The sequence below is a fragment of the Felis catus genome, chromosome F1, assembly GCF_018350175.1.
Source record: "Felis catus isolate Fca126 chromosome F1, F.catus_Fca126_mat1.0, whole genome shotgun sequence".
Classification (NCBI taxonomy): Eukaryota; Metazoa; Chordata; class Mammalia; order Carnivora; family Felidae; genus Felis; species Felis catus.
This window is the reverse complement of record NC_058384.1, coordinates 19,748,595-19,772,427: the sequence shown is the minus strand read 5'-3', so window position 1 is coordinate 19,772,427 and position 23,833 is coordinate 19,748,595. Positions and strand designations below refer to the sequence as shown.

General features: G+C 42.2%; 1 protein-coding gene and 1 long non-coding RNA gene across 11 annotated transcripts in view; one reads left to right on the top strand and one right to left on the bottom strand.

The window, feature by feature from the left end:
* Positions 1–9,445, bottom strand: part of RASAL2 (RAS protein activator like 2) — a 362,968-nt gene extending 353,523 nt beyond the window's left edge. For all 3 annotated transcript variants that reach the window (XM_045048593.1, XM_003999225.6, XM_003999226.6), the window contains exon 1: positions 9,094–9,445. In XM_045048593.1, the coding sequence (XP_044904528.1) occupies positions 9,094–9,295 (202 nt within the window). In that variant the 5' untranslated portion in view covers positions 9,296–9,445. The remainder of the gene's footprint in view (positions 1–9,093) is intronic.
* The window catches only part of LOC109495596, a 69,788-nt gene that overhangs the window by 31,678 nt on the left and 14,277 nt on the right, over positions 1–23,833 (top strand). For 4 of the 8 annotated variants that reach the window (XR_006591594.1, XR_006591592.1, XR_006591589.1 and 1 more), the window contains exons 2-4: positions 209–282; positions 1,893–2,134; positions 5,076–5,207. This is a non-coding gene — a long non-coding RNA (uncharacterized LOC109495596). The remainder of the gene's footprint in view (positions 1–208; positions 283–1,892; positions 2,135–5,075; positions 5,208–23,833) is intronic. The other 4 variants (XR_006591595.1, XR_006591590.1, XR_006591591.1 and 1 more) reach the window with 3 other exon arrangements.

Here is a 23,833-nt window from a genome sequence, read left to right as displayed (position 1 = left end):
GCACAGTAAAAACTATGATGATATCAATTCAAATACAAAGCAATTAACAGCTGGCTCCAGACCCCAGAACTCCCAGCCAACTTCCTTTGTCCAGTCCATTCATTAACCTCGGAAAAAAACATGACCTTGCATTTTTGTCAACGAAATTTTTTTGGACCCCAATCTTGGCAGAGTTTCTACATACCTATTTATCTGTTTCTCTGTGCAGGGAATAGGTATGGAAGGATATACAAGAATTTCAAACATTTATTGATTGTGCGAACAATGATTGCCTGCCAGACGGTAAGTGAAGGGTGGGGAGGAGGGGTTAGAGAGACCTCACAGAATATCCTTTTCTATCTTCCAAATATTGAAAGAAGGAAATGTTATACCTTTTTATTTTTCCTAATGTTTATTTTTGAGAGCAAGTGGGACAGGGGCAGAGAGAGAGGGAGACAGAGGATCTGAAGTGGGCTCTGTGCTGACAGCACAGAGCCTGATGTGGGGCTCAAACTCACAAACTGTGAGATCATGACCTGAGCTGATGTCAGACGCTTAATCGAATGAGCCACCCAGGCGCCTGTTATACTTATTTTTTACATAAAATTTAAAAACAGGGGAGCCTGGGTGGCTCAGTTGGTTAAGTGGCCAACTTTGGCTCAGGTCATGATCTCATGGTTCGTGGGTTCGAGCCCCGCGTCTGGCTCTGTGCTGACAACTTGGAGCCTGGAGCCTGCTTCGGATTCTGTGTCTCCCTCTTTCTCTCCCACTCCCCTGCTTGTGCTCTAAGGTAAATAAACATTAAAAAAATTAAACAAAAATATGTTTGAAAAAACTTTAAACATTTTCAAAAACCTAAGAAATTACAGTTAGAAAAGAGGCAAGATTTACAATATACGCGACATGAGGGGCGCCTGGGTGGCTCAATCGATTAAGCATGGGACTCCTGATTTTGACTCAGGTAGTGGGTTCGAAGTCCACATGGTGCTTTGCACTGACAGTGCAGAGCCTGCTTGGGATTCTCTCTCTCCCTTTCTCTCTGCCCCTCCCCTGCTTGTTCTCTCTCTCCCAAAATAAATAAATAAACTCTAAAAAATATATATGTGGGGCTCCTGGGTGGCTCAGTTAAGCATCCTACTTTGGCTCAGGTCATGATCTCGTGGTTTATGGGTTCAAGGCCCGTGTTGAGTTCTGTGCTAACAGCTCAGGGCCTGGAGCCTTCTGTGTCTCCCTCTCTGCTCTTCCCCCACTCATTCTCTCTCTCTCTCTCTCTCTCTCTCAAAACAAAAATTTAAAAATAAATATTAAAAAAATATATGCAATATGATACCAAACATATTTTAAAAAGTACATTTTTACACAGAAAAGACTGGGATAAAATACAACAGAATATTAAAAGAACAGTTATCTCTAAAAGGTATAACTACAGGTAACTTTAATTTTCTTTGCATTTTCCTACAACTCAAATTCTTTACATTAAGCACTATTATATTCATAATAAGAAAAAAGGTATTAAATTTTTAATGATATGAATCAGAGAGATCAGAAATTAAAAGGTATAAAGTTATTAGGTATTACCCAGGGTTCTAAGTATCATAAATGAAACATTCAAATTTCCTTAAAACATTACTTGCAACTGCAAAATAAAGACTTTATGGATGGGGCACCTAGCTGGCTTAGTCAGTAGAGTATCCAACTCTTGATCTTAGGATTGTGAGTTCAAGCCCCACATTGGGTATGTATGGAGCCTAATTAAAAAAAAAAAAAAAAAGTTTAAAGAATTTATGGACAAAAAATTTAGAGATGAAACATATCTAAGCATTCCTCTGCTCTACCTCTAACAATCACTATGAGATTATTCTCATCCTCCTACTTTCTGAATGTTTTGTCCATTTTTGTTTTCTGTTACCTAGGTAATGGTACTTCCAGCATTTCCCTTAAAGACTGTGAAACTAACAATCTGGTATTTCTCACTGTCGAGTTTTCCTGACCTTCAGCTTTGAAAGGCCATCTCCCTAAGGGAAAGCAGTAAGATCTAGAAGCTAAAACAAGAGGCTGAGGAATCTGAGGTTAGAGTTCTAATCCTGACAAACTGTGGAATTTGTCTCCAATTTTGGGAATAAGCTAAACTTCCTGAGCCAGTTTCCTTAATGAGGTAACCTAAAGGATTGTTTTGAAAAATATTTAGGACTATCAACTTTCAAGTTTCTTTTTAACTTCCCACACTATTCTTTTGAATTTTGTTCTCTTGCCTTATGTTAAACATTTTGCTCTCCCAAACACTAACTGCAAGTATTACCAATTTTTTAGACTCAGGAGTCGGTTAAGAGGGACTTTTAGAAATCCTACTGAAAATGACACGATGGGAACATGAGCAACGTTGAAGACAAATTATGGAGGAATAAGAATGCAATCAGGATCTAAACTGGATTCTTAGGAGCAAAGGACACTTGGGCAACTAATTAATGTCACCAACACTTGGTCAGGGAAGGCAAAACTCAGACTCCTAACATCGGAACCCTGCTGTAGAGATAAGGAAGATGCTAAGCTGTGCAGCACGACCTAGCAAAGGAAGTTCTGTCATGCCTTCAAGGATTCAGTTTTTATTTTTGTTTACAGTAGACTCACTAACACTACCAACTGCACATCTTTTCCTCTGCCACCTTCATAGTGGATATTTCTTGATGGCTACCTTATCATTAGAAAATAAGCTACATTAGATTTGTAAAGCGTTCTCTACCTATAGGTCTTGCGAAGCACTTGATAGCCTTTGGGAAGAAAGGTGTCTTTACAAACATCAGAGAGCAATTATCCCTCTGCCAACACAAGGTGAAGGAATTTCAGTAGTGCCCTCAGCACACTTCCAACTCCTCCTCCTGGTTTACAAGACCAAACACCTCTCTAGTTACTTAAAAGTTATTCCAATAGGGAGGGACAGGGAACAGACAACTAAATTTTTTCTGGATTAACTCAGGCATTAGTTGAATGTTTTTTTTGTGGTTCACCTACTTTAAAAGGTGATCAAATCACTCTGTGCTACTGAAGAGAGCAACTGCAAAGAACAATTACATAAATCCTCGGGTTCAACTTACCTCATCCTTCTTTCTAATGAAAGAAAGCATTAGAAACCACTGCCTTGCCACCACTTCCTTAGGAATCTCAGTAAAACTTGCTCTGTCATGTGAATTCCTTTTTTTCTTAGCAAATCAATTTATTTCATTCAACATGAGACACAATGGTACATCATTTTTTAAAGTGTATGTGCTGAATTTTATGATGTAGAAAAGATAAAGGCAATCCTTATAACGATTCTCAAAAAAAAATAGTAAGTGAACTATTCCCAAACAGGTGCATTCTAGAACTTTGTATTATTTGTCAGAAAACGTACACATATCCTCAACTCCATACCCATAATTCCTAAATCCAAAAAGCTCTGAAAACGCTTTCTTCATAATTTGTTCAGCAGTAAAATGTGACCTTCACCCTACATAACACTATTTATAGTCTTATACCATACTTAGTGTGGATTTTTACTTACTTAACTACAGAGGTATTAACATGACTGATTCCTGGATACTGCTACAGACTCAATTAAGGGGTTTATGTCATTATATGTACACCATATTTTCTAAAATCAAAAAAATTTTTGTGAATTTTGAAACACTGTAGTACAAATGGTTATGGAAAAGAGATTATAAATGTATATAGTTCTATTCTTCAAAAATACTGTCATTCTTTGAAAATGAAATACCAATAAACCAACATGACAGAGAGTAGAAAAGTACTAAGCTACAATAAAGGAAATTGTCCATGTCTGTAAATATTAACAGAATATACAATTTATTTTATTTTTTTAATTTTTTTAATGTTTATTTCTGAGAAAGAGTGATGGAATGCAAGCAGGGGAGGGGCAGAGAGAGAGGGAGACACAGAATCTGAAGCAGGCTCCAGGCTCTGAGCTGTCAGGACAGAGCCCAACACAGGGCTCAAACCCACAAACTGTGAGATCATGACTTGAGCCAAAGTTGGACGCTCAACCAACTGAGCCACCCAGGTGCCCCAGACAGAATATACAATTTAAGTGAGATTTACAAGTTTTCTCTCAAAGGAAAAAAGGGAGAAGCATAAACAGTATATGCCTAAGCATTCTTGATCATTCTCTCTTACTTCAATGAACAATTTTCTACTCCTAATGTACATAAAATTTATTTGGAAATCATGGTAAATTAATGTGTCAACATTCAAAGCTAATACCACATCCTAAGTATTGAACTCAAACTTAAAATCCCAAGAATTGGTAAAATATTTATAATTATAAAACTTCAATTTACAGTATTTGAGGAAATTAGAACACTTAAGTAACATGAACATGTTTGGGGATGTATTGGGTACACATTCACTGATTTTATTCAAACAATCAATTAGCTACAGCATACAAAACTTGGTTGAACAAATTCATTCATCCACACATTAATACAACACAGAATCATGCAGGGGGTACATAGTTAAGACATGTAAGAATAAGTGATTCACTGAGAATATTCAAAGTTAATTATGTTGAGAACATTCTGTATAAAACCAGTGAGTTGGTCACATCTAATTCATACTGGACCAAAATGAAACAACTTCCTGGACTTGTTAACGGGTTGCAATGTTTAAAGCAAAGACAGACATATTCTCTAAAAATGCAATGAAACATATCTCATCCTTTGTCTTCATTCATGAAACATAAGCAAAATTATTTACTATAAACAGGGAAAACTTCTGCCTCCCCCCTCAACTCCTATCTAGTCCGTGAGAAATTCCTGCCAAATTCTCATTGTCACATTTCTAGAATTATACGGGATAGGATGCAGTATGATTAAGTCTCTCTTCTTCTGCTTGCTGAAATAGTACAAGCCTTTAGAAAATCTCCAGCAGATCCCTATCAGTCATCAATAAATAATGAGCTACATACTAGCTTAATGGTAAGCAATGATATTGCTATTATTCATTCTATTAAGTGAATACGTTAGATAGTCCTGCTTATACTATTAACATCAAAACTATGGTTTCTTGGTGAGCACTTTAGTGTGGTAACTGTATTTTCCCTCTAGTTATCGGAGAGCGCATCTGTACGTACACTTGCAGACCTGTTGTGGTGATGGGGGTAAAGCTCCAATGCATGTACTACTGGAGACTGGTATCTTCAGTTGCTCCCAGTGACCTGCACTCGCCATCCATTCATGGTAAAGTAGTTAATTTTAATGTTCTCATTGTTTACCAGAAAGCACAGACAGGGAGGCTGGCTTTGCCGCTCCCGTTTCCTTTTGCTAGGCTGCTGTGCTTTTTCAGCCAATTGACTTTGCTTTGAGGCTATAAATATCTGAAAAATGTTCTGCATTTGATGCTCTTGGATTCTGCATCCATATTTAGCTGTTTGTGGCATGCCTTTGTTTAAGCTACTCTGCCACCCATAACAGTCAGTCAGTCAGGTTGGGATATGGATGGTCATAGGACAGATGGATCGTCATTCAACAGACACTGACTATGAGCAAGGTACCAATCTGCTAGACACAGTGACAATGAAGGGGCTGGCAAGATAGGAATACAAAGACAAACTCGACAGACTTCCTGGTGTCAAACATTTTATAGTCTTGACAGGGCATGGGCACAATTTATTATAATACTATAATAAACAAATGAAACATTTTATAACTAAAAGGAAATGAAGGATAGGGCAGCATAAATATGTTCTCTTAGTTATGTCTCAAAGACATGCATTTGTGTGCTAAATATACATCTACCTATTATAAGGCTCTGACATATTCCAGACAAAGTTTTCCAATCCTGGCAATACACAAAACTCCAAATAGACGTATCATTAACAAAACAGTCAACAGCAAACTTAAAACAGTGCCTAGTCTTCAAATTTCATGAGGCAAACTAATAAAATATTGTTTTCAAAAGTTTCTGTTAAGGCATTAGGTGGTGGCGGGGAGGGGGGACTGTTACTGCCATTTGTTTGTTTGTTTGCATATTGATTTCAAACATAAGTATACTATAGAGGATGTGAACCATAGCCAGAAGCCAAGAGCACTTAATACAGCTCCTTCCTTACTTTGCACTTTTAAAATCCACATGGCTATTTCAGGTTAGGGCTCAAAACTAGATGAGCTACACCTGAGCAAGACCCCATTCCCCACCTTCCTATCTTGCCAAACACTTCAAACAAATATACATCTGCCCTCAACATTCCTGCTTTACAAAACTAAGTTCATTGACCTTTTGATAAAAGTGCTCCCCAGAAGCCCGTGACAATCATGATTTAAACTTATTAAGGGCTTTCTTGATGCCTGTCCCCAAGAGTCAGACTGGAATTGGTAGGCCAAGTTGTAGGTAAAATAATAGGGCAGGCCACAGAATCAGACAACTGTAAGGCTAAAATGGACCACAGATACCAATTACTCCAGATTCTACATTTTATGTAGAAACCTAGAGCCACGAAGTTAAAATTACTTACCCAAAGTTAGACAACCAATTTGTGGCAAAGACAGATTGAAAACCCCAGTTCTCAATCCCCAGTTGTATACTCTAGACTGGATTCCCGGTTTCTGAATTTCTTTTAAAAACATCAGACCAAACTCATTCATCTCCTTAAATTGTGTAGAAGAACGCAAATGCTCCAAAACAATCAGGATTTTGAACACGTAAGACAAACAAGTAAACAAAACAAAATGAACTAGTGTTTTCCAAGTCGATTTTCTACATGCTATTATTTTCACTTCAAAGCTTTTCAAAGTTATGCAACAGACAACTTAAAAACTAGCTAAGGACACAGAAAAGCCAAGAATCATTCCGATACTTTTGGGATATTTATATCAAACTCAAGACAACAAAGTACTATCCAGGATGAGCTGCCTTAAGGGAGGGATAGTAGTACTAAACAGTAAATAAAAACAACCTCTAGGGGCGCCTGGGTGGCTCAGTCGGTTGAGCGTCCGACTTCGGCTCAGGTCATGATCTCACAGCTCGTGAGTTCGAGCCCCGCGTCAGGCTCTGTGCTGACAGCTCGGAGCCCTGGAGCCTGCTTCAGATTCTGTGCCTGCCTCTCTCTCTCTCTCTGCCCCAACCCACTTACATTCTGTCTCTGTCTCTCTCAAAAATAAATAAACATTAAAAAAAATCAAAATAAAAACAACCTCTAGTTAATCGATAGGAAAGACAAAAATGTTACAATGCAGTGGAAAGTCTGCAAGTTGACACTGAAATGCCCAGTACATATGTGTGTGAGAAGAGAATATGTTTGTATACACATACTTAAGAATACACATACACACATACATACACGTATATATGTATACACACACACCCTCACAAATCTACCCCTTTAAAAGGATAACAAAAACATGCACATATTCTTATGGGATACATGCAAAGTACAGTAATTCGTGCTAGGTCTAGAATATCCAGACAGAATAGTTTTAGACACCGAAATACTAAATTATCATATACACATATTCTTGCAGTAACGTGGCCCTAACTCTAATTTTACATAAAAACCAATGTGCCAAAGAAGTAAGGATAGAAAAGGATAGAATGGGAAAATGGTGTAACTACAATATACTCGAACTCCAGCTCATCTTCAGATCCTCATCAACACAACCTTTGTTACAAACTATCGGATAAGTGGGATCAGCAGGTGGATGGAAAATCAGGTACTAAAGTTTTTAATCTGCTGAGAATGAACTGGGTGACCTTGCATCATCTCCTGCTTCTTTGCTTTAATTCTTTCAGTTACTTAGAATAACATCAAAAACCACTTATAAACATCATACAAAATATAAAGTGGCCCATACATAAATCCTCAAGAATTGGTTATAAGAGCTCCAAGATTCTTAGGACTAAAAGGGCCATTAAGAGATTATTTAATCCACTTCACCCCTTTTACAGATGAAGAATCAGAGGTTAAAAAAAAAAAGTAACCTTATCTACCTCAAATCTCATAGCCACTTAGTGGCAGAATCAAGAACAGAACTCAAATTCTGGACTCCTAGTTCTGCGATCTTTCTGATAGGGATGGACTTGAAGTCTTGAAACGAACTGAACTATCCACAGAGATAACTTCTAAGTCTGGATCACTCCTGAGTAGTAAACACATATCCTCTTCAGAAGGATGAAGAAACAAAAGCGTAATGTACTTGATCACTACAGGTGCAGATGCACGCGACTGGAGGGTAACATCTTAACGCTGTGTTTGACTCCAGGTGCTTCAAATTTGCCCTCTTGCATTCAGCCACATTACTAACGTCTTGTGTTCACGTGAGCTAAGTGATAAACATCTTGACATTTCAAGATTTTGGAAAGGCACAGCCGAGTCCTGAATATCACCAGGCTATAAATCCTTGGGCTCTGAGTTTTCAAAGCCAGCTTGGTTTTGATGCCGCCACAAGGCTCCCCCTAATAGAATCTCATCATTCAGTTTTAATTAACGAGGTGGTTACTAGGAATGCAGAGAGGGAAAGTTTTAGTGTGTTCATCACTTTTAACTTGCTGAGTAGCAACCCAGTCACTTTACAAAGAGAATCCGAAACAATAGTGCAATCTGACACAATCCACACCCCTTGGACTAAGTGGTTGCCTTTGGGCGAGTGAGGTTCAGAAAGAGGTTAGAGATGAATGAGTCTGTTCCCACCCAATAAATATTTTTTGGTTATTCTATTTTATTTTCTTATCCACTGCTAAGCTATTTCATGGGATCTTGGCTTCCAGCCTTGCCCCCCTCAAGAAACAGACATGAAACTCTGTTCACTTGTTTCCACGGTGTGTTCCATCAGACTTCGGTTGACAGTTCCCTTGAAGTTACCACCTGAGAACTGAGTCTGCATAGCCCAACTCCACCTTAAACCCCCTGCAGGTGCCTGAGAAAGGTCCATAGACCGTCCTGAAAGGACACCTCTCTCCCGAGTGCCAGTCTGGAGAAACTTGTTAGAAACGCACGCCGCAACAAAAAAGGGATGTGCGAGACTGACCCACGATGGATGGGGACTGAGGCCAGGACTGGAGCCTAGGGATGAATTTCAGCGCGAGCAAAGGCAAGAAACACCAGCCTCTAGGGTGGCCTGCGGTCCTTACCGTACACCCGGACCCAGCTCTGTTGCTGGCACACGGACTCCAGCAGGATCCGATCCAACATGCCTCCAGCCACGGCCCCGCCGACTGGGACAACCGCTTCCAGCTCCTCCGGAGGCAGCGGCGAGTCGGACTCCAGCCCGGGGAACATCTCCGGCCAGGACAGCGCCTCCGCGGCTCCTCCGGACGACGGGGAGAGCTCCATGGTGCCCCGGAGGGACAAGGCGGCGGCGGGGCGGGCGCGCGGCTCCGCGCCCTGCCTGCGGGAAGGGGAGGAAGAGAGCGCAGCGGCGGGGGGCAAGCACCCGAGCGGCAGCCGGCACCGACGCGGCTCACCTCCTTCCCCGCCGCCCACTGCCCGCGGCTCGGGCGCTGCAGCCCACCTGCAGCCAGCGGGCGGGACCCAGGCCGGGAGGCGGATCCAGCGTGGCCCCGGCCGGGGGTGGGTCCGGGCTCAGGTGTGGGTCCCTCCCGGGAGGGGACGTGGAAGGACCCGGGAGGGGCGGCTCGCCCGCCTGCCCCCGCGGAGCCGCCTCGCTCAGCCCTCGCCGGCGTCTCTCGCGGCCAGACCGCGCTAGGGCTGGGGATGCAGTGGGGCCGGGCAGGGCAGGGCTGGGGGCGTCGCCGCCAGGGGCCGCCCCCTCTGACCGGCTCCCGCCGCCGCCGCCGCCGCCTCAGAGGCTCGGAGGGTCCGCTCCCTCGGGGAAGGGGGGCGGTGGCCCGGGTTCTCGCCCGCCAGTCCTCGGCCCCCACCCCAGGAATGAGCCGGCCCGCCCCCTAACTCTCAGGCCACGGCTCGCGCCGCGGCTCCGGCTCCGGCTCCGCCACCGATCCCACAAGCCCGGCAGCCGCGGCGGTGGCGGCGGCAGGCGGCATCCCAGGGTGATAGGCCGGAGCAATCGAGGGCCGAGGGCCCGGCCGCGTGTGCAATCGAGTAACGAAGCGGAGGAGGAACCGCCACCGAAGGCAGGAAAAATCGGACACCGAGCTATTCATCCGGCCGGTCCCGCCTTCTTGCCGAAGACCCTCTCTGCGCCCGGCCGCCCGGCTGCGCGCGTTGCGGGTCCCGCCAGCTGCCGCGGAAAGTGGGGACGGCGCGGGGAGGCGGGGAAGAAGAGGGGTGCGGGAAATTTAAAAAGCGAGGAAAAGAGCTTCCCTTCCCCTCTTCCCACCCCTTTCCCTTCGCGTAGTTGTTTCTGTATTCATTTATTTGGACCGACATTTCTTTCTTACTGGAGGAAGAGATTAGAGAGGCTGCTTTATTTTACAGTTGCCGCTGGGGGAACGCCTCCTTCCTTCCCAGAGACGAGACTTGGCAACGGGGTCTGGATTGTGGGATCCGCGCTCTGCGCCCTGTCCGCGCCGAAGCTGGACTTGTCATCAGTTTAGAACAGCAGGGTTAAGAAGTGTGGTGTGGATGGATGGACGGGCCTCACAAGAAATGCTCAAAAGCCCAGTATTAACCAAACATGCTTCTCTTTTGTTGCCTTTGATCTTTGTGCAATATGTTGGCTTTCTCCCCCCCCCCCTTCTAATGATGTCACATGCGTTTTATTTTTGGTCTGTTTGGAGACCGTCTCCTTTGACCTTGGCTTTAATTTTCTGCCCACCCAAGGCGGTATTCACTGGTTCAGGTTAAAGAGATTGCTGGCAAAGTAGTAATAATTTTTTTTAATTTTTTTTCAACGTTTTTATTTATTTTTGGGACAGAGAGAGACAGAGCATGAACGGGGGAGGGGCAGAGAGAGAGGGAGACACAGAATCGGAAACAGGCTCCAGGCCCTGAGCCATCAGCCCAGAGCCTGACGCGGGGCTCGAACTCACGGGCCGCGAGATCGTGACCTGGCTGAAGTCGGACGCTTAACCGACTGCGCCACCCAGGCGCCCCAATAGTAATAATTTTTAAATCGAAAACTAACAACTTAACCAGTGCCTCGCACCTAGTAGGTCTCCAACAATGTTTCTTGAACATGCTGCTCAAAATGGAGCAGGAGTTCCACAAGTATATGTTTTTTGTTGTTGTTGTTTTTTAACACATTGTGAGAGGGCATTTTCCCTCCCATTTCTTCCTACTTTGCACAAAGACTGGTCTACAACGGGATATTTTTGTTTTCTGGTCTTGTGGTATCCTGGTATGTTGTTTGGGCTTATCAAGAGCTATGAGGATGCATTTTGTAATTTTCTCCAAACTGTTTAGGGAAATAGTATTTCAAAGCCGGAAGTGACCTTCGAGATAAGCTCATTCTGCCTCTCCTTTAATGGTTGAGGAAACTGAGGAACAGCCAGGTTAGCTGGCAAATCAACCACCACTACAAATAGGTCTGCAATGATACTGCTCATTTCAACTTTGTTCCCTCAAGAACCTTTTGTGATTAAATTTGCTGATGCATGCTTTGGTGATGTATTGGAGGGACCATTTCCACTATCCAAAACCCTGATTTCATACTGACTCCACAGTCGGATTTGCAAGTCTAAATCATTGTATTCTTCAGTCTCGAGTGGACATGGGAAGGTATTGAAGCTAGGAGATTACAGGGCCCAGCACTAAACAGAGCTAGAGCATTTTTATTTATACTAAATTACTGCTGAAGTCATGCTAACAAGTCAGAGAGTAAGTGGATAATGGGCATCAGGTGTACAAATTTGAGCACTCTTTATCAGTCAATATGTAAGGAATTTATTTAGCCAAGAAATTATCTCAAAGCAGCATTAGGAGTGGTGTATGAAACATTCACAGTTCCCCCCTCCCCCCATCTTATTCTCTTGGTGGCGTCATCCATTGTTGAGCTGAAGAAAAAGCTTCTGCCCCCTCAGTAATCCTACTTCTTCTAGACTCTACAAATCCCAGTCCCTGCTTCACCCTCCCCATCCTGACCCCAGACTAGCCGCAGTGATTATCTAATTGCCTAAGTAATAGTATGTCTGGAATTTATCTAATGTTTATAACTTAAAGAGAAAATACTTCGCAACCTGAACAATAGGCCTGTGAGATAAGCAGAACCAATATTTTTTAAATCTCCATTTAGTCAATGAAAAAAACTGAAACATAGAATTCTATTAAGCAACCTGCCTAAAAGTAACATAGCTGGTTATGTTACTAGTCTCCTAAATTTTTAATTCATTAATGGATCTGGATTCCTTAAGGTTTTTGTTATTTTCCCACCCTTTGGTGGGTAGAGTTGTACTAACAGTTGTGGAGCCAAAAGCAAATATCCCATGGTTTTTGCAGACTATTATCACTTAAGAAAATTATTGAAGAAAAAACAACCACAAGTGACAAACTAATTTGCATAGCAGGAAAGCAGTTAATCCTACTTAGATTTATACCAGTGGTATCTCCCTGGTGTAATCCCAGATCTTAATGTGAACATAAATCCTTGGCTGATAAAGTCTTAGTTTACATTGTAGTTTGCAAACAGGCCTTTGTGTGTGAACTACAATAGAGCTAAAGTCTCATTTCCCAGCCTGCACTGCCCCCTCCTCCTTTCCTCCCTCTAGAGTTTCAGACACTAAGCTCTCAGAGGTGATCTACATATTTATTGTCGTTGGAATTCAACTCCAAGAATCAAACCCAAGCCCCAGGACAAGTGGGAACTAAAAACTGGGGAACTGCAAAGGAGAAAAACTAATAAATTCCCCCAAGTAATAGGCTGAGATTTTCAAAAGAAAGAGGCCTTGGTTTCTGAGAACACATTCCCAATCCAGGTTTCCTCTCTCTATCCTAATGTAGAGCATACCTGTGAAAGCTTTCCTAAACTGAAATGACATAAAGCAATGAAGCACATACCATTAATTTATATGGAAATTTTTTTCAGTTTATTTATTTTGAGAGAGAGAGAGCACGAGTGGGGTAGGGGCAGAGAGAGAGAGGGAGGGAGAGAGAGAGAGAATCCCAAGCAGGCTCCACACTGTTAGTGTAGAGCTTGATGCGGGGCTCGAACTCACGAACCATGAGATCATGACCTGAGCCGAAGTCAGATGCTTAACCGACTGAGCCACCCAGGGGCCCCTATATGGGAAATTTTTTTGAGCATTCCCAGACCTAAAAAATAACCTATTTTAGGCTTTTCTGATACCTTAGAGCCCCTCTTGCTAACGGAGGCACAAAATAAATCAAGATAAGCATAGATGCTCACAGACACAGTTCAAAGCTATGGTGGCTTGATGCTGAGATGCAGAGTGTAGTTTCAGGGGAAGGAGTGTGGGGGCGCTACTCTCACTGGTCAGGATGCCCGCTGTCTGTTTAATGGGCTCTCACTGCAAACACTGAACGTTATTTTTCTGTTCGCCTTTTTTCATACAGTGAAAATCCTCTTTGGATTTCTTTGGGTTAGTGAAAACAGGTACTAAGATCTTTCGTAACAGCAAAGTCACATAATGTGAATTTTCAAAAGATGCCTGTATTGAGAGATGAGGATTTGGAATCTTGGCTATCACAAACTGAGGACTAAGTATGTGTCCAATTTTCTCCTCTGCTCACCTGTCAGAAAACACACACATATAAGGGGTTCCCTCATCACACGTGCTCTTAACTATTGTAGTCAGTCCCTTTTAGACTCTCTAGACACCACTTCTAAGCAGCTAATCCCCCAAGCAGTAATGCAGCATTTAAAGTGTGGTTCACCAGCTGCTCCCTTTCAATATTCTCTTTCCCCTTGGACACAATGAGGCAGCGCTCTTCTGATTATACTCTGTAACACCGACCATGCCCAGTTCATCATAAGGGAAGAATTTAGACATTTGTCAAGATCCTTGTCTGTCTTGCTCCTGCATCAGTCTGCAATTCCCTGTTGATCTATTTATTCACTTCTGTGGTTTCAACTCACACTTGGATAATGTGGACTTTAACACATCCACCCCCAGCCCCATCCACAGGACTGAGGTCCAGTCAGGAGTTTCTAAATGTTGGATACCTCCACCAAGATATGCTTCCTGTACTTCAGACTCAGCGCATGGAAAGTGAACTCTGCCCCTCTTTCCCCTGCCCAAACACCCTTCCCTTCTTGACTTTCCTTTTTTTTTTTTTTTTCCTAACGTTTATTTATTTTTGAGAGAGAAAGAGCATGAACCGGGGAGGTACTGAGAGACAGGGGGACAGAGGATCTGAAGCAGGCTCCGTGCTGACAGCAGAGAGCCTGAGAAAGGGCTCAAACTCGTAAACTGTGAGACTATGACCTGAGCGGAAGTCCGAAACTTAACCGACTGAGCCACCCAGGAGCCCTTGAATTTCCTTTTCGTGTCAGTGGAACTAGTAGGTTCTACCTCAGACTTGCTTAAACATGGAGTTACCTTTGAATCTTCTCCTCCACCCTAGCTAGCATAAATCCAACCCCTGCTTTCCATTCCTAGTGACCATTCTGGCTCAGGCCTGGTTAGCTTTCACCATGCTAGAAGCATTAGCTTTTTAGCTGTCCTCCTTCCCCCGAGGCCTTTCTACCTCCAGTTTATCCTGTATTCTGCAGTAAGGGAATTATCCTAAAGCACAGTGCAGACCAGGTCATATCCAAGTTCAAAAAAACAGCTCCCTGCTACCTGTTAAGTAAAATGTATGTTCTACCGAGGTTAAAAGGGCCTACCAAATAGTCCCAAGTCACCATTGCTTCCTGACCCATTGCCTGCATCCAGCCAGCACAAATGTCCCAGGATTCCCCCAAATACATTCAGCACTTTCCTTGTTCCTTGCTTCTCCTTGTTTCTTGTATCAGTAATGTCCTTTCCTCTATCTCTGCCGGCTAAAAACTTGCCAACCTTCAAGCTCCCCTTCCCCCTGCCAAGTAAATGCCAGTGTCCTCCTCCAGCAAGTCATTTCCTATCCTCCAACCTGGCAATGATCTCTGCCCCTCTGAGTTCCCATGGCATTTGTTCCTGTCTGTCTGCTGGCACCACTCATGTATATATTGTGGTAGAGTCCTCTGTGCAACTCTAATATCTGCTGTTAGGTCATAAGCATCTAGAGGGCAGAGGGCTTGCATTATTCATGTTCATCCCCCACAGTGTCTTTCACATATCAACCCCTCAATGAAACCAGAAGCCAGGAAGCAAGAAATTAAACTGAAAAAGAAAACCTGGCTGGATTCATAAATGTTTGGGGCAAAAGACACTTTAAAAAATCAATTTGGGGCACCTGGGTGGCTCTGTTGGTTGAGCATCCAACTCTTGATTTCGGCTCAGGTCATGATCTCACAGTTTGTGAGTTCAAGCCCCTTCATGGGGCTCTGTGCGGACCTTGCTGAGCCTACTTGGGATTCTCTGTCTACATCTTTCTCTGCCCCTCCCCCGCTCTCACGTGTGAGTGCACGCACGCTCCCTCTCTCTCTCTCTCTCTCTCTCCCTCTCTCTCTCTCTCTCTCTCAAAAATAATGGAAAAACATTTTTTTAAATAAAGTAAAATCAAATAAATCAATTCAGTGAACCCAGCCATGCAACCCCCATTCTCCCCTCCTGCCCTCATTAAAAAAAATAAACATACCCAGACCCAGGAGTATGACATGGCTTGCCCAAGGTCACACAACTAGTGACAGAGAAAGGGTCAGAATGCAGAGCTCCTGAATCCCAACGCATCAACCCCAACAACAGATCGTTTGCTTCCTGCTCTCCTCTGTCCTTCTCTGAATGGATAATTTTCTTGTTGATAATGTTTTTCTCAGCAAAGTAATTTTATTCTTTTACGTATTATTTAAGCTTAAAGCATTTGTGCCATATTCCTGGCCCCACATATAATTTTAGCAAAATTATACTTTTTTTTTTTCTAAACCAAAGGACCAAACAGAGACATCAGAGAAACATCTGGTCTGATTCATCAGGGTAGCAGCAACATTTCTATTTATACATGAGCACAGCCCTATCTTTGTAGCTCTCAGCTGTTCCTCATTGCTCACTATGTTCCCCTTTTCAACCTTGTCTGTCCCTCATCAAGAGAGCATCCTGCATCCTGAGTCTTAAACAGAAGCTAATGCAATAAAGGAAATGGATTCCCTATTCCCTAGAAGAGGTCTGTATTTAAAAGGAACTATTTCTCCACTTTCTTATTGTCTTTGTTCAAGAGCATAGGACAGCAAGCCTCAAGTACTTGGGTGACTGCTATTTGTTTCATGGCATTTTGGGTACAAAGAAGTTGGATTTAAAAAAACAAGCTATGGCATGAATTGTTTGGAAACAGGTCAGGTAGAAAGAATATTTTAAATGGGGAAACTGAGGGTGATGTAGAGAACATAAGGAATACTGACTCTCCTCCAGCAATATTTGATGGTGGTATAAATTAGAAATTGTCTGATCTTAGGCATTCATCAGTACCAAGAAAAGCTTAGGAATCGTCCTGAGTTTTGTGAGTGCTTTTTTATACCTGACCCATGTCTCTGAAAATAAGGTCACTGTTTGTACCAACCAATGACAATATCATTTGGGAAAGCAGTTGAACAGACCAGAGACAAACAGACCTCCATCAGTCATTTCTTCTTGGCAAACACAAGAATGCAAAAAGAATAAAAACACTCAGATGGAACCCACAAGGGCGTCTGACATCAGGGCCTAATTAAAACCTTTAGAGGTCCTAAGCACTGAAAATAATCAGGTGCCCACCTCACCCCATGTAATTAAAAAAACTTTTTTACAAAATGTTAGAAAGAGCAACAAAATCTTGATTTATTTTTCAGTGATGACCACTACAGAACTTGTTTTAGAGATGGCAAATACCAAACTCTTAAAAATGCTGTACGTGTTTTCTGTGTGTTCCTACGTCTGCCAGTGTTCTAAACACCACATCTTTTGAGTAATCTGGCCCTGTCTAGAATACACAGTACAACTATCTATTAACTAACACAATCTATGAAGGGGGTAATCTTTAGCAAATCAATTTTTGTGTGTCTCTAGTAACTATAGAAACACTAAGTGACTTCACCCTAGCCAAAGAAAATGATCACTTCCTTAGCTTTGTGGTTCTAAAGAGTCCTCAAAAGATGCAATTAAAAAAAAAAAAAAAAGGCCAAATGATTCTAGAGGAGAGATTTTTTAAAGTGATTCCACTGTCCTCATACTACCCTGAGAGCAATATTGTAATTGATCAACATGTAGAGGTTACACTTGCCCATTTTCATTTTGCCTCTGGTATAATCAAGGTGCCAACACATCAGTTACAATCGCCAGAGCCTATTTAAGACTCTTGTGAGCAAAGACAAATAAATCCAAAATATATTCCTAGTTGCCCATCATCTCAATATGGATAAAGATGACTATCATAGCTTCTGAATGTCTCGCCATTATTCGTCAGGGTTGATTGCTAGTATTAAGAATAAGAAATATGGAAAGTTTTGTTTTGTTTTGTTTTTGTTTTGTTTTGTTTTGTTTTGTTTTTGTCACTTTCCCATTGGCCCCTAACAGGACATCCTTAGCAGGACAACTAGGCAGGATCTAGAAGTTTAGAAGCTAGTAGTCAGAAAGTGGGCTTTGGGAATTCAAGATTGCTGAGGTGCGATGTCTGAGTGATGACATAATATGGAAGGTGGTCCCGGGAAGTAGATAACTCAAGTACAGCGGAGGACAAGATCACTAGGGTTAAGGAGGTACAAAAATAGGAAGCTAAGATACTGAACTCTTAGGATGGTGGTAGGAAGTGAGATAAAGAGGACAACTGTAAGTTTAGCCTCAAAAGCTTTGGGGAATGAGGGGCGCCTGGCTGGCTCAGTCGGCAGAGCACGTGACACTCGATCTTGAGGTTGTGAGTTCAAACCCCATGTTGGGTGTAGAGATTACTTAAAAATAAAATCTCAAAAAAAAAAAAAAGCAAGCAAAAAAAAGCTTTGGGGGATGAAAGGAAACAACCAGGAGGTTGGTTAGCGGCAGGAATTGGGAGAGGGTAGAGCTCATCCTTAAGAGAAGGATGAGCTTTTACAAGGCAGTCAAAGAATGATGGTCTGGAAGTAGCATTGGGAGGCCAGCCAAATGCCAACTGCTGCCTCTTGAGAAAAAACAGCCCCAACTAGGGGAATTTTCAGGGTACATCCTAGCTTTGAAGAAGACTCCTTCATTCAAGGCAAGAAGTGGAGAGTAAACTTCCAAGAAGAAAGAAATATTAAGAATGTATGTCAGGGGCGCCTGGGTGGCGCAGTCGGTTAAGCGTCCGACTTCAGCCAGGTCACAATCTAACGGTCCGTGAGTTCGAGCCCCGCGTCGGGCTCTGGGCTGATGGCTCAGAGCCTGGAGCCTGTTTCCGATTCTGTGTCTCCTTCTCTCTCTGCCCCTCCCCCGTTCATGCTCTGTCTTTCTCTGTCCCAAAAATAAATAAATGTTGAAAAAATTAATTAATTAATTTAAAAAAAAAAGAATGTATTTTATTTACAGTAGAATAATGGTCCCTGATGGCTCAGTGGAAAGGGTCATGAAGAGGTTTATAGCAATACACACAAGAGATGAGAAAGGGGCTTCATAGCAATAAGCTGGAGAAGTTAGAAAGTTCTAAACCATCAAGGGGAGAAGGGTAAATGAGAGGATAGGTGACTAGAAACATTTTCCTTTCAACCGGTGACTAAGGATTATGGGGATTAGAGAGAGATGGGCTTCAAGTATTATACTTTGGTGCATGGTTTTTTTTCTGCCCCGTTTAGATACAGGTTCTGTGAGAGATGTGGGGCACATGACTGGCTCAGTTAGTACAGCATGCAACTCTTGATCTTGGGGTTATGGGTTCGAGCCTCACATTGGGTGTGGAGATTACTTAAAAATAAAATAAAATAAAAAAACCCACAGAGATGTGGTGACAGCTGCAACAGGAGAGGCCATAAGTCATGTTTTCGGAGCTATGTCTCTGTCTGAGATGATAGCGACAAGTCTAGTTACAACAAGGTTTCTTTCTAAGTTTGTGAATCAGCAAAGGGGCCATTTCTCCATTTTGTGAGAATTCAAATCTGTCAATCTCTTTGTTTTATTCCTTGACTGTCTTAGTCCCAAGTCCTGCCTGGGACTAATGATTGGCATCCAAAGTACTCACACCAATCTCTTCCATTCCCTTGCACCCTACACATGCTACAGATTCAAGCTCAACTGAGCCCTCAGACTCTGTCGATCCCTTAGCTTGTCTGTGGTCACCCCCGTTCTGTTTAGTAAATACACCCGAGCTTTGTCTCTCTCTGCAAGACCTAGTCAACACCCAGCTCTCGTTCCCAACAAATGTTTCTGTCTCCCCTTTAAAGGAGAAAAATGGAGGCCACTGAGCAAGAAATCCTTCAAAATCCCCACCCCACCACCATCTTTTCTTTTCGGCCAGAGGATCAGCAGTCTCTCATCTTTTTCAAAAGCCAAACTCTCTCACCAATTTCAGGGCTTAAGCGATTGTTTTCTCTATTTTTTCTGTCAACCACACTTTTTATTTCTTTAAAAAAAATTTTTTTTGAGGTTTTTAATTTTATTTTTGAGAGAGACAGAAACAGAGTGGGAGCTGGGGACGGGCAGAGAGAGGGAGACGCAGAATCAGAAGCAGGCTCCAGGCTCTGAGCTGTCAGCACAGCCTGACGTGGGGCTCGAATCCACAAACCACAAGATCGTGACATGAGCCGGACGCTTAACCGACTGAGCCACCCAGGCGCCCCTAAAAATTTTTTTTAATGTTTATTTATTTTTGAGAAAGAGACAGACTGAGTACGGCGGTGGGGGGGGGGGGGGGGGGAAGGGACAGGGAAACACAGAATCCAAAGCAGGCTCCAGGCTGTGAGCTGTCAACAGAGAGCCTGACGTGGGGCTTGAACTCACAAACCCCAAGATCACGACCTGAGCCGAAGTCGGACACTTAACTGACTGAGTCACCACGTGGTGCAACCATGCTTTTTCAACACTGCCTCCTTTCTTCAATTTACATGTTAATCTCTCCCATCTAACCAAAAAGCTCCCCAAAAACGAACTGCACTAATATTGCAATTTTCCTCGAAATGCATCCCCAAAATAAGATGGGCTGGTGGAGGGAGAGAGAGATACATGATAAACCAAATATAGCAAAATTCTCTTTGTACAATGTACATGGTGAGTACATAGATGTTCACTGTACAGTTCTTTCAACTCATCTGTATGTTTAAAAATTTGTCATAATAGGGGCGTCCGTGTGGCTCGGTTGATTAAGCATCCAGCTTCCACTCAGGTCATGATCTCAGAGTTCCTAAGTTCAAGCCCCGCATTGGACTCTGTGCTGACAGCTCGGAGCCTGGAGCCTGCTTCGGATTCTATCTCCCTCTCTCTCTGTCCCTTCCCCCCTCATGCTCTCTTTCTCTCTCTTTCTCTCAAAAGTAAATAAACATTAATTTTTTTTTACTAAATAAATAAATAAATAAATAAATAAATAAATAAATAAATATTTTTTATAATAAAAATGTTGGGAGGGGCCTCCTCAAATCATCATCCAATCTTTCTTCCTCCTTTTTCCATTGGAACTTTTTAAAAAAATTTTTTTAATGTTTTTTTATTTATTTTTGAGACAGAGAGAGACAGAGCATGAACAGGGGAGGGTCAGAGAGAGAGGGAGACACAGAATCTGAAACAGGCTCCAGGCTCTGAGCAGTCAGCACAGAGCCCGACCCAGGCTCGAACTCAGGAACTGTGAGATTATGACCTAAATCGAAGTCGGACGCTTAACCGACTGAGCCACCTGGGCGCCCCTGGAACTTTTTTAAAAAGTAGATTACACTCACTGTTTCCACCACCTCTTCACCTCCCAGTTACTATTTTTAATTGAGATCTTTAAAAAAGAGATAAAATGGGGGGCGCCTGGGTGGCTCAGTCCGTTGAGCGTCCGACTCGGCTCAGGTCATGATCTCATGGTTTATGGGTTCGAGCCCCGCGTCGGGCTCTGTGCTGCCAGCTTGGAGCCTGGAGCCTGCTTCCGATTCTGTGTCTCCCTCTCTCTCGCCCCTCCCCTGCTCACACTGTCTCTCTCTCTCTCTGTCTGACAAAAATGAATAAATATTTAAAAAAAAGAGATAAAATGTAAATACAGCTGACATCCCCTTTACACCCCATCCAATCCCTTTCTCTCAAGGCCACCATTAATATGCTGTGACTGTTCTAACGCTGGTATGTATCCATCCCATGCATGCACATAGTGTTGGGAAATCCTTTGATGAGTTTTTCTATTGGATTTTTGGTTTGTCTTCCTGAAATTGTTATATACATAACATATCCTGGAATTTCTTTTTGGATTCAGTATTGTGTTTTTAAGATTTATCTATGTTCCTGCTCATGGATCTAGTCCATCCATTTTAACTGTTGAGTAGTTTTGGGTTTTTTCATTTGTTTGTTTGTTTTTGTTTTATCTTTTTATTTGTCATCTTCAATTTCTTTAATCAATGTTTTATAGTTTTCTTTTTTTAATATGAAATTTGTTGTCAAATTGGTTTCCATACAACTAGTTTTGTATCATTAAATAGTCCACTATTAACTTACACATTCCACTATTGATGGTTGTTTCCAATATTTTACGATTGCAAACAATAAAGCAGTGACCGTCCTTAAAGCAACTTTCCTGTGTATATGTATAAGTGTTTCTCTAGATATATGTCCAGAAATTGAATTACTATATTGTAGGGTACACACTTATTCCATGCTGCAAAATATTGGCAAATTGCTTTCCATGATTATTGTGTCAACTTATTTTTCCATCAGCGGAGTATGAGAGTGTCTTTTCTTCACATCCTTGCCAATATTTGTTTAGCATTATCAGATTTTTAAATTTTGCCATTCTCGTATGTATGAAAAGCAATCCAATTTTACATTTTGCATTTTCCTCTAGAGAGGTTAAGCACCTTTTCATACGCTATTGACGATTTGGGTTTCACTTCTATGAATTGCCTGTTCACATTCCTTGATGATTTTTTTTTCTATTGCATTTGGTCTTCTTCTTATTGATTTTTTAAAGTTCTCTCTCTCTATTTGCTGTGCCCTAATCTTTTGTCAGCTATTTGAATTGCAAAGATTTTCTCCTAGTCTTATCTTTTAACATTGTTTATGGTATTTTTTACTGAAATAGAAATTTTAATTTTGATTTATCATCATTTTTTGTTTATGGCATAAGTTTTTCGTGTCTTAAGAAAGCCCTCCCTACTTGGAAATAATGAATATATTTTCCTCTATTATCTTCTGAAAGCTTTATTATTCTGCCTATCATATTGAAGTCTTTACTCCACTTGGTTTTTTTTTTTAATTTTTTTAACGTTTATTTATTTTTGAGACAGAAAGAGACAGAGCATGAATGGGGGAGGGTCAGAGAGAGGGAGACAGAGAATCCGAAACAGGCTCCAGGCTCTGAGCTGTCAGCACAGAGCCCGACGCGGAGCTCGAACTCACGGACCGCTAGATCATGACCTGAGCCGAAGTCAGCCGCTTAACCGACTGAGCCACCCAGGCGCCCCTCCACTTGGTATTTATGTGCACAGTGAGAAGGATCTAATTTTTCCTTTTATGGATCATCGATTGACCCAGCGCCAGTTATTGAATGGTCCAGCTTTTGAACTTTGCTTTGTACTTTGACTTCTCCTATGTGTTGTTCGCAAGCCTGCATTTATCTGTTTATCATCTAGTACCACACTGTTCATTTCTACTCCTTTTTTTCTTTTTCAAAAGTGCCTTGCTTATTCTTAAAAAAAAAAAAAGTTTAGTTATTTATTTTGAGAGAGAGAGTATGTGTGTGTGTGTGTGTGTGTGCGTGTGAGTGGAGAGGAGGAGAGGGAAAAGGAGAGAGGGAGAGGGAGACAAAGAATCCCAAGCAGGCTCCACGCTGTCAGCACAGAGACGGACGTGGGGCTCAATCTCATGAGATCAGGACCTAGCTGAAATCAAGAGTTGGACACTTAACCGACTCAGCCACCCAGGTGCTCCAGCCTTGCCACTTCTTGGCATGAAGTCTTCCATGTGCATTTTGGAATTGACTGGCTAGATTCCACAAACAACCCTGTTGGTATTCTGACTGTAAATTTAACACAATTCTCTTACATTAAGGAGAATTGTGGGGCGCCTGGGTGGCGCAGTCGGTTAAGCGTCCGACTTCAGCCAGGTCACCATCTCGCGGTCCGTGAGTTCGAGCCCCGCGTCGGGCTCTGGGCTGACGGCTCAGAGCCTGGAGCCTGTTTCCGATTCTGTGTCTCCCTCTCTCTCTGCCCCTCGCCCGTTCATGCTCTGTCTCTCTGTCCCAAAAATAAATAAACGTTGAAAAAAATAATAATAATTAAAAAAAAAAAAGGAGAATTGCCTCTGTATAATATTGAGTTTTCTCTTCAAGAACATGGTCTATCTCTCCTATTTTATATCCATCAACAAAAGTTTATGATTTCTGACCTATAGGTATTAGACATTTTTGTTATATTTATTTCTGAGTATATTATGGCTTTTCTTGCAACTATAATTTAGGGATTACTATTATTACGTTTTCTAGTCGGCTATTGCTGATGTATAAAAACACTATTGGTTTTTGAACGTGCATTTTATATGCCCATTTACCTTGAAGTACTTAAAAGTATTGATTACACGTCAAAAGATCGTCTGGAATGCTCTGTGTAGATAATCATATTAGTTTCATGTAATGATTATTTTGTTTCTCCCTTCCCAATCCCTGCTTTGTTTTTTGGTTTTTGTTTTCTTATTTAACTACATTGGTTTGGACCTCCAGGACAATGTGGAATGGAAGCAATAGCCATGCCTCGTTCCTGACTTTAAAGGCAACATTCTCAGGGTGTCTGGGTGGCTCAGTCAGTTGAGTGATTCTTGGTTTTGG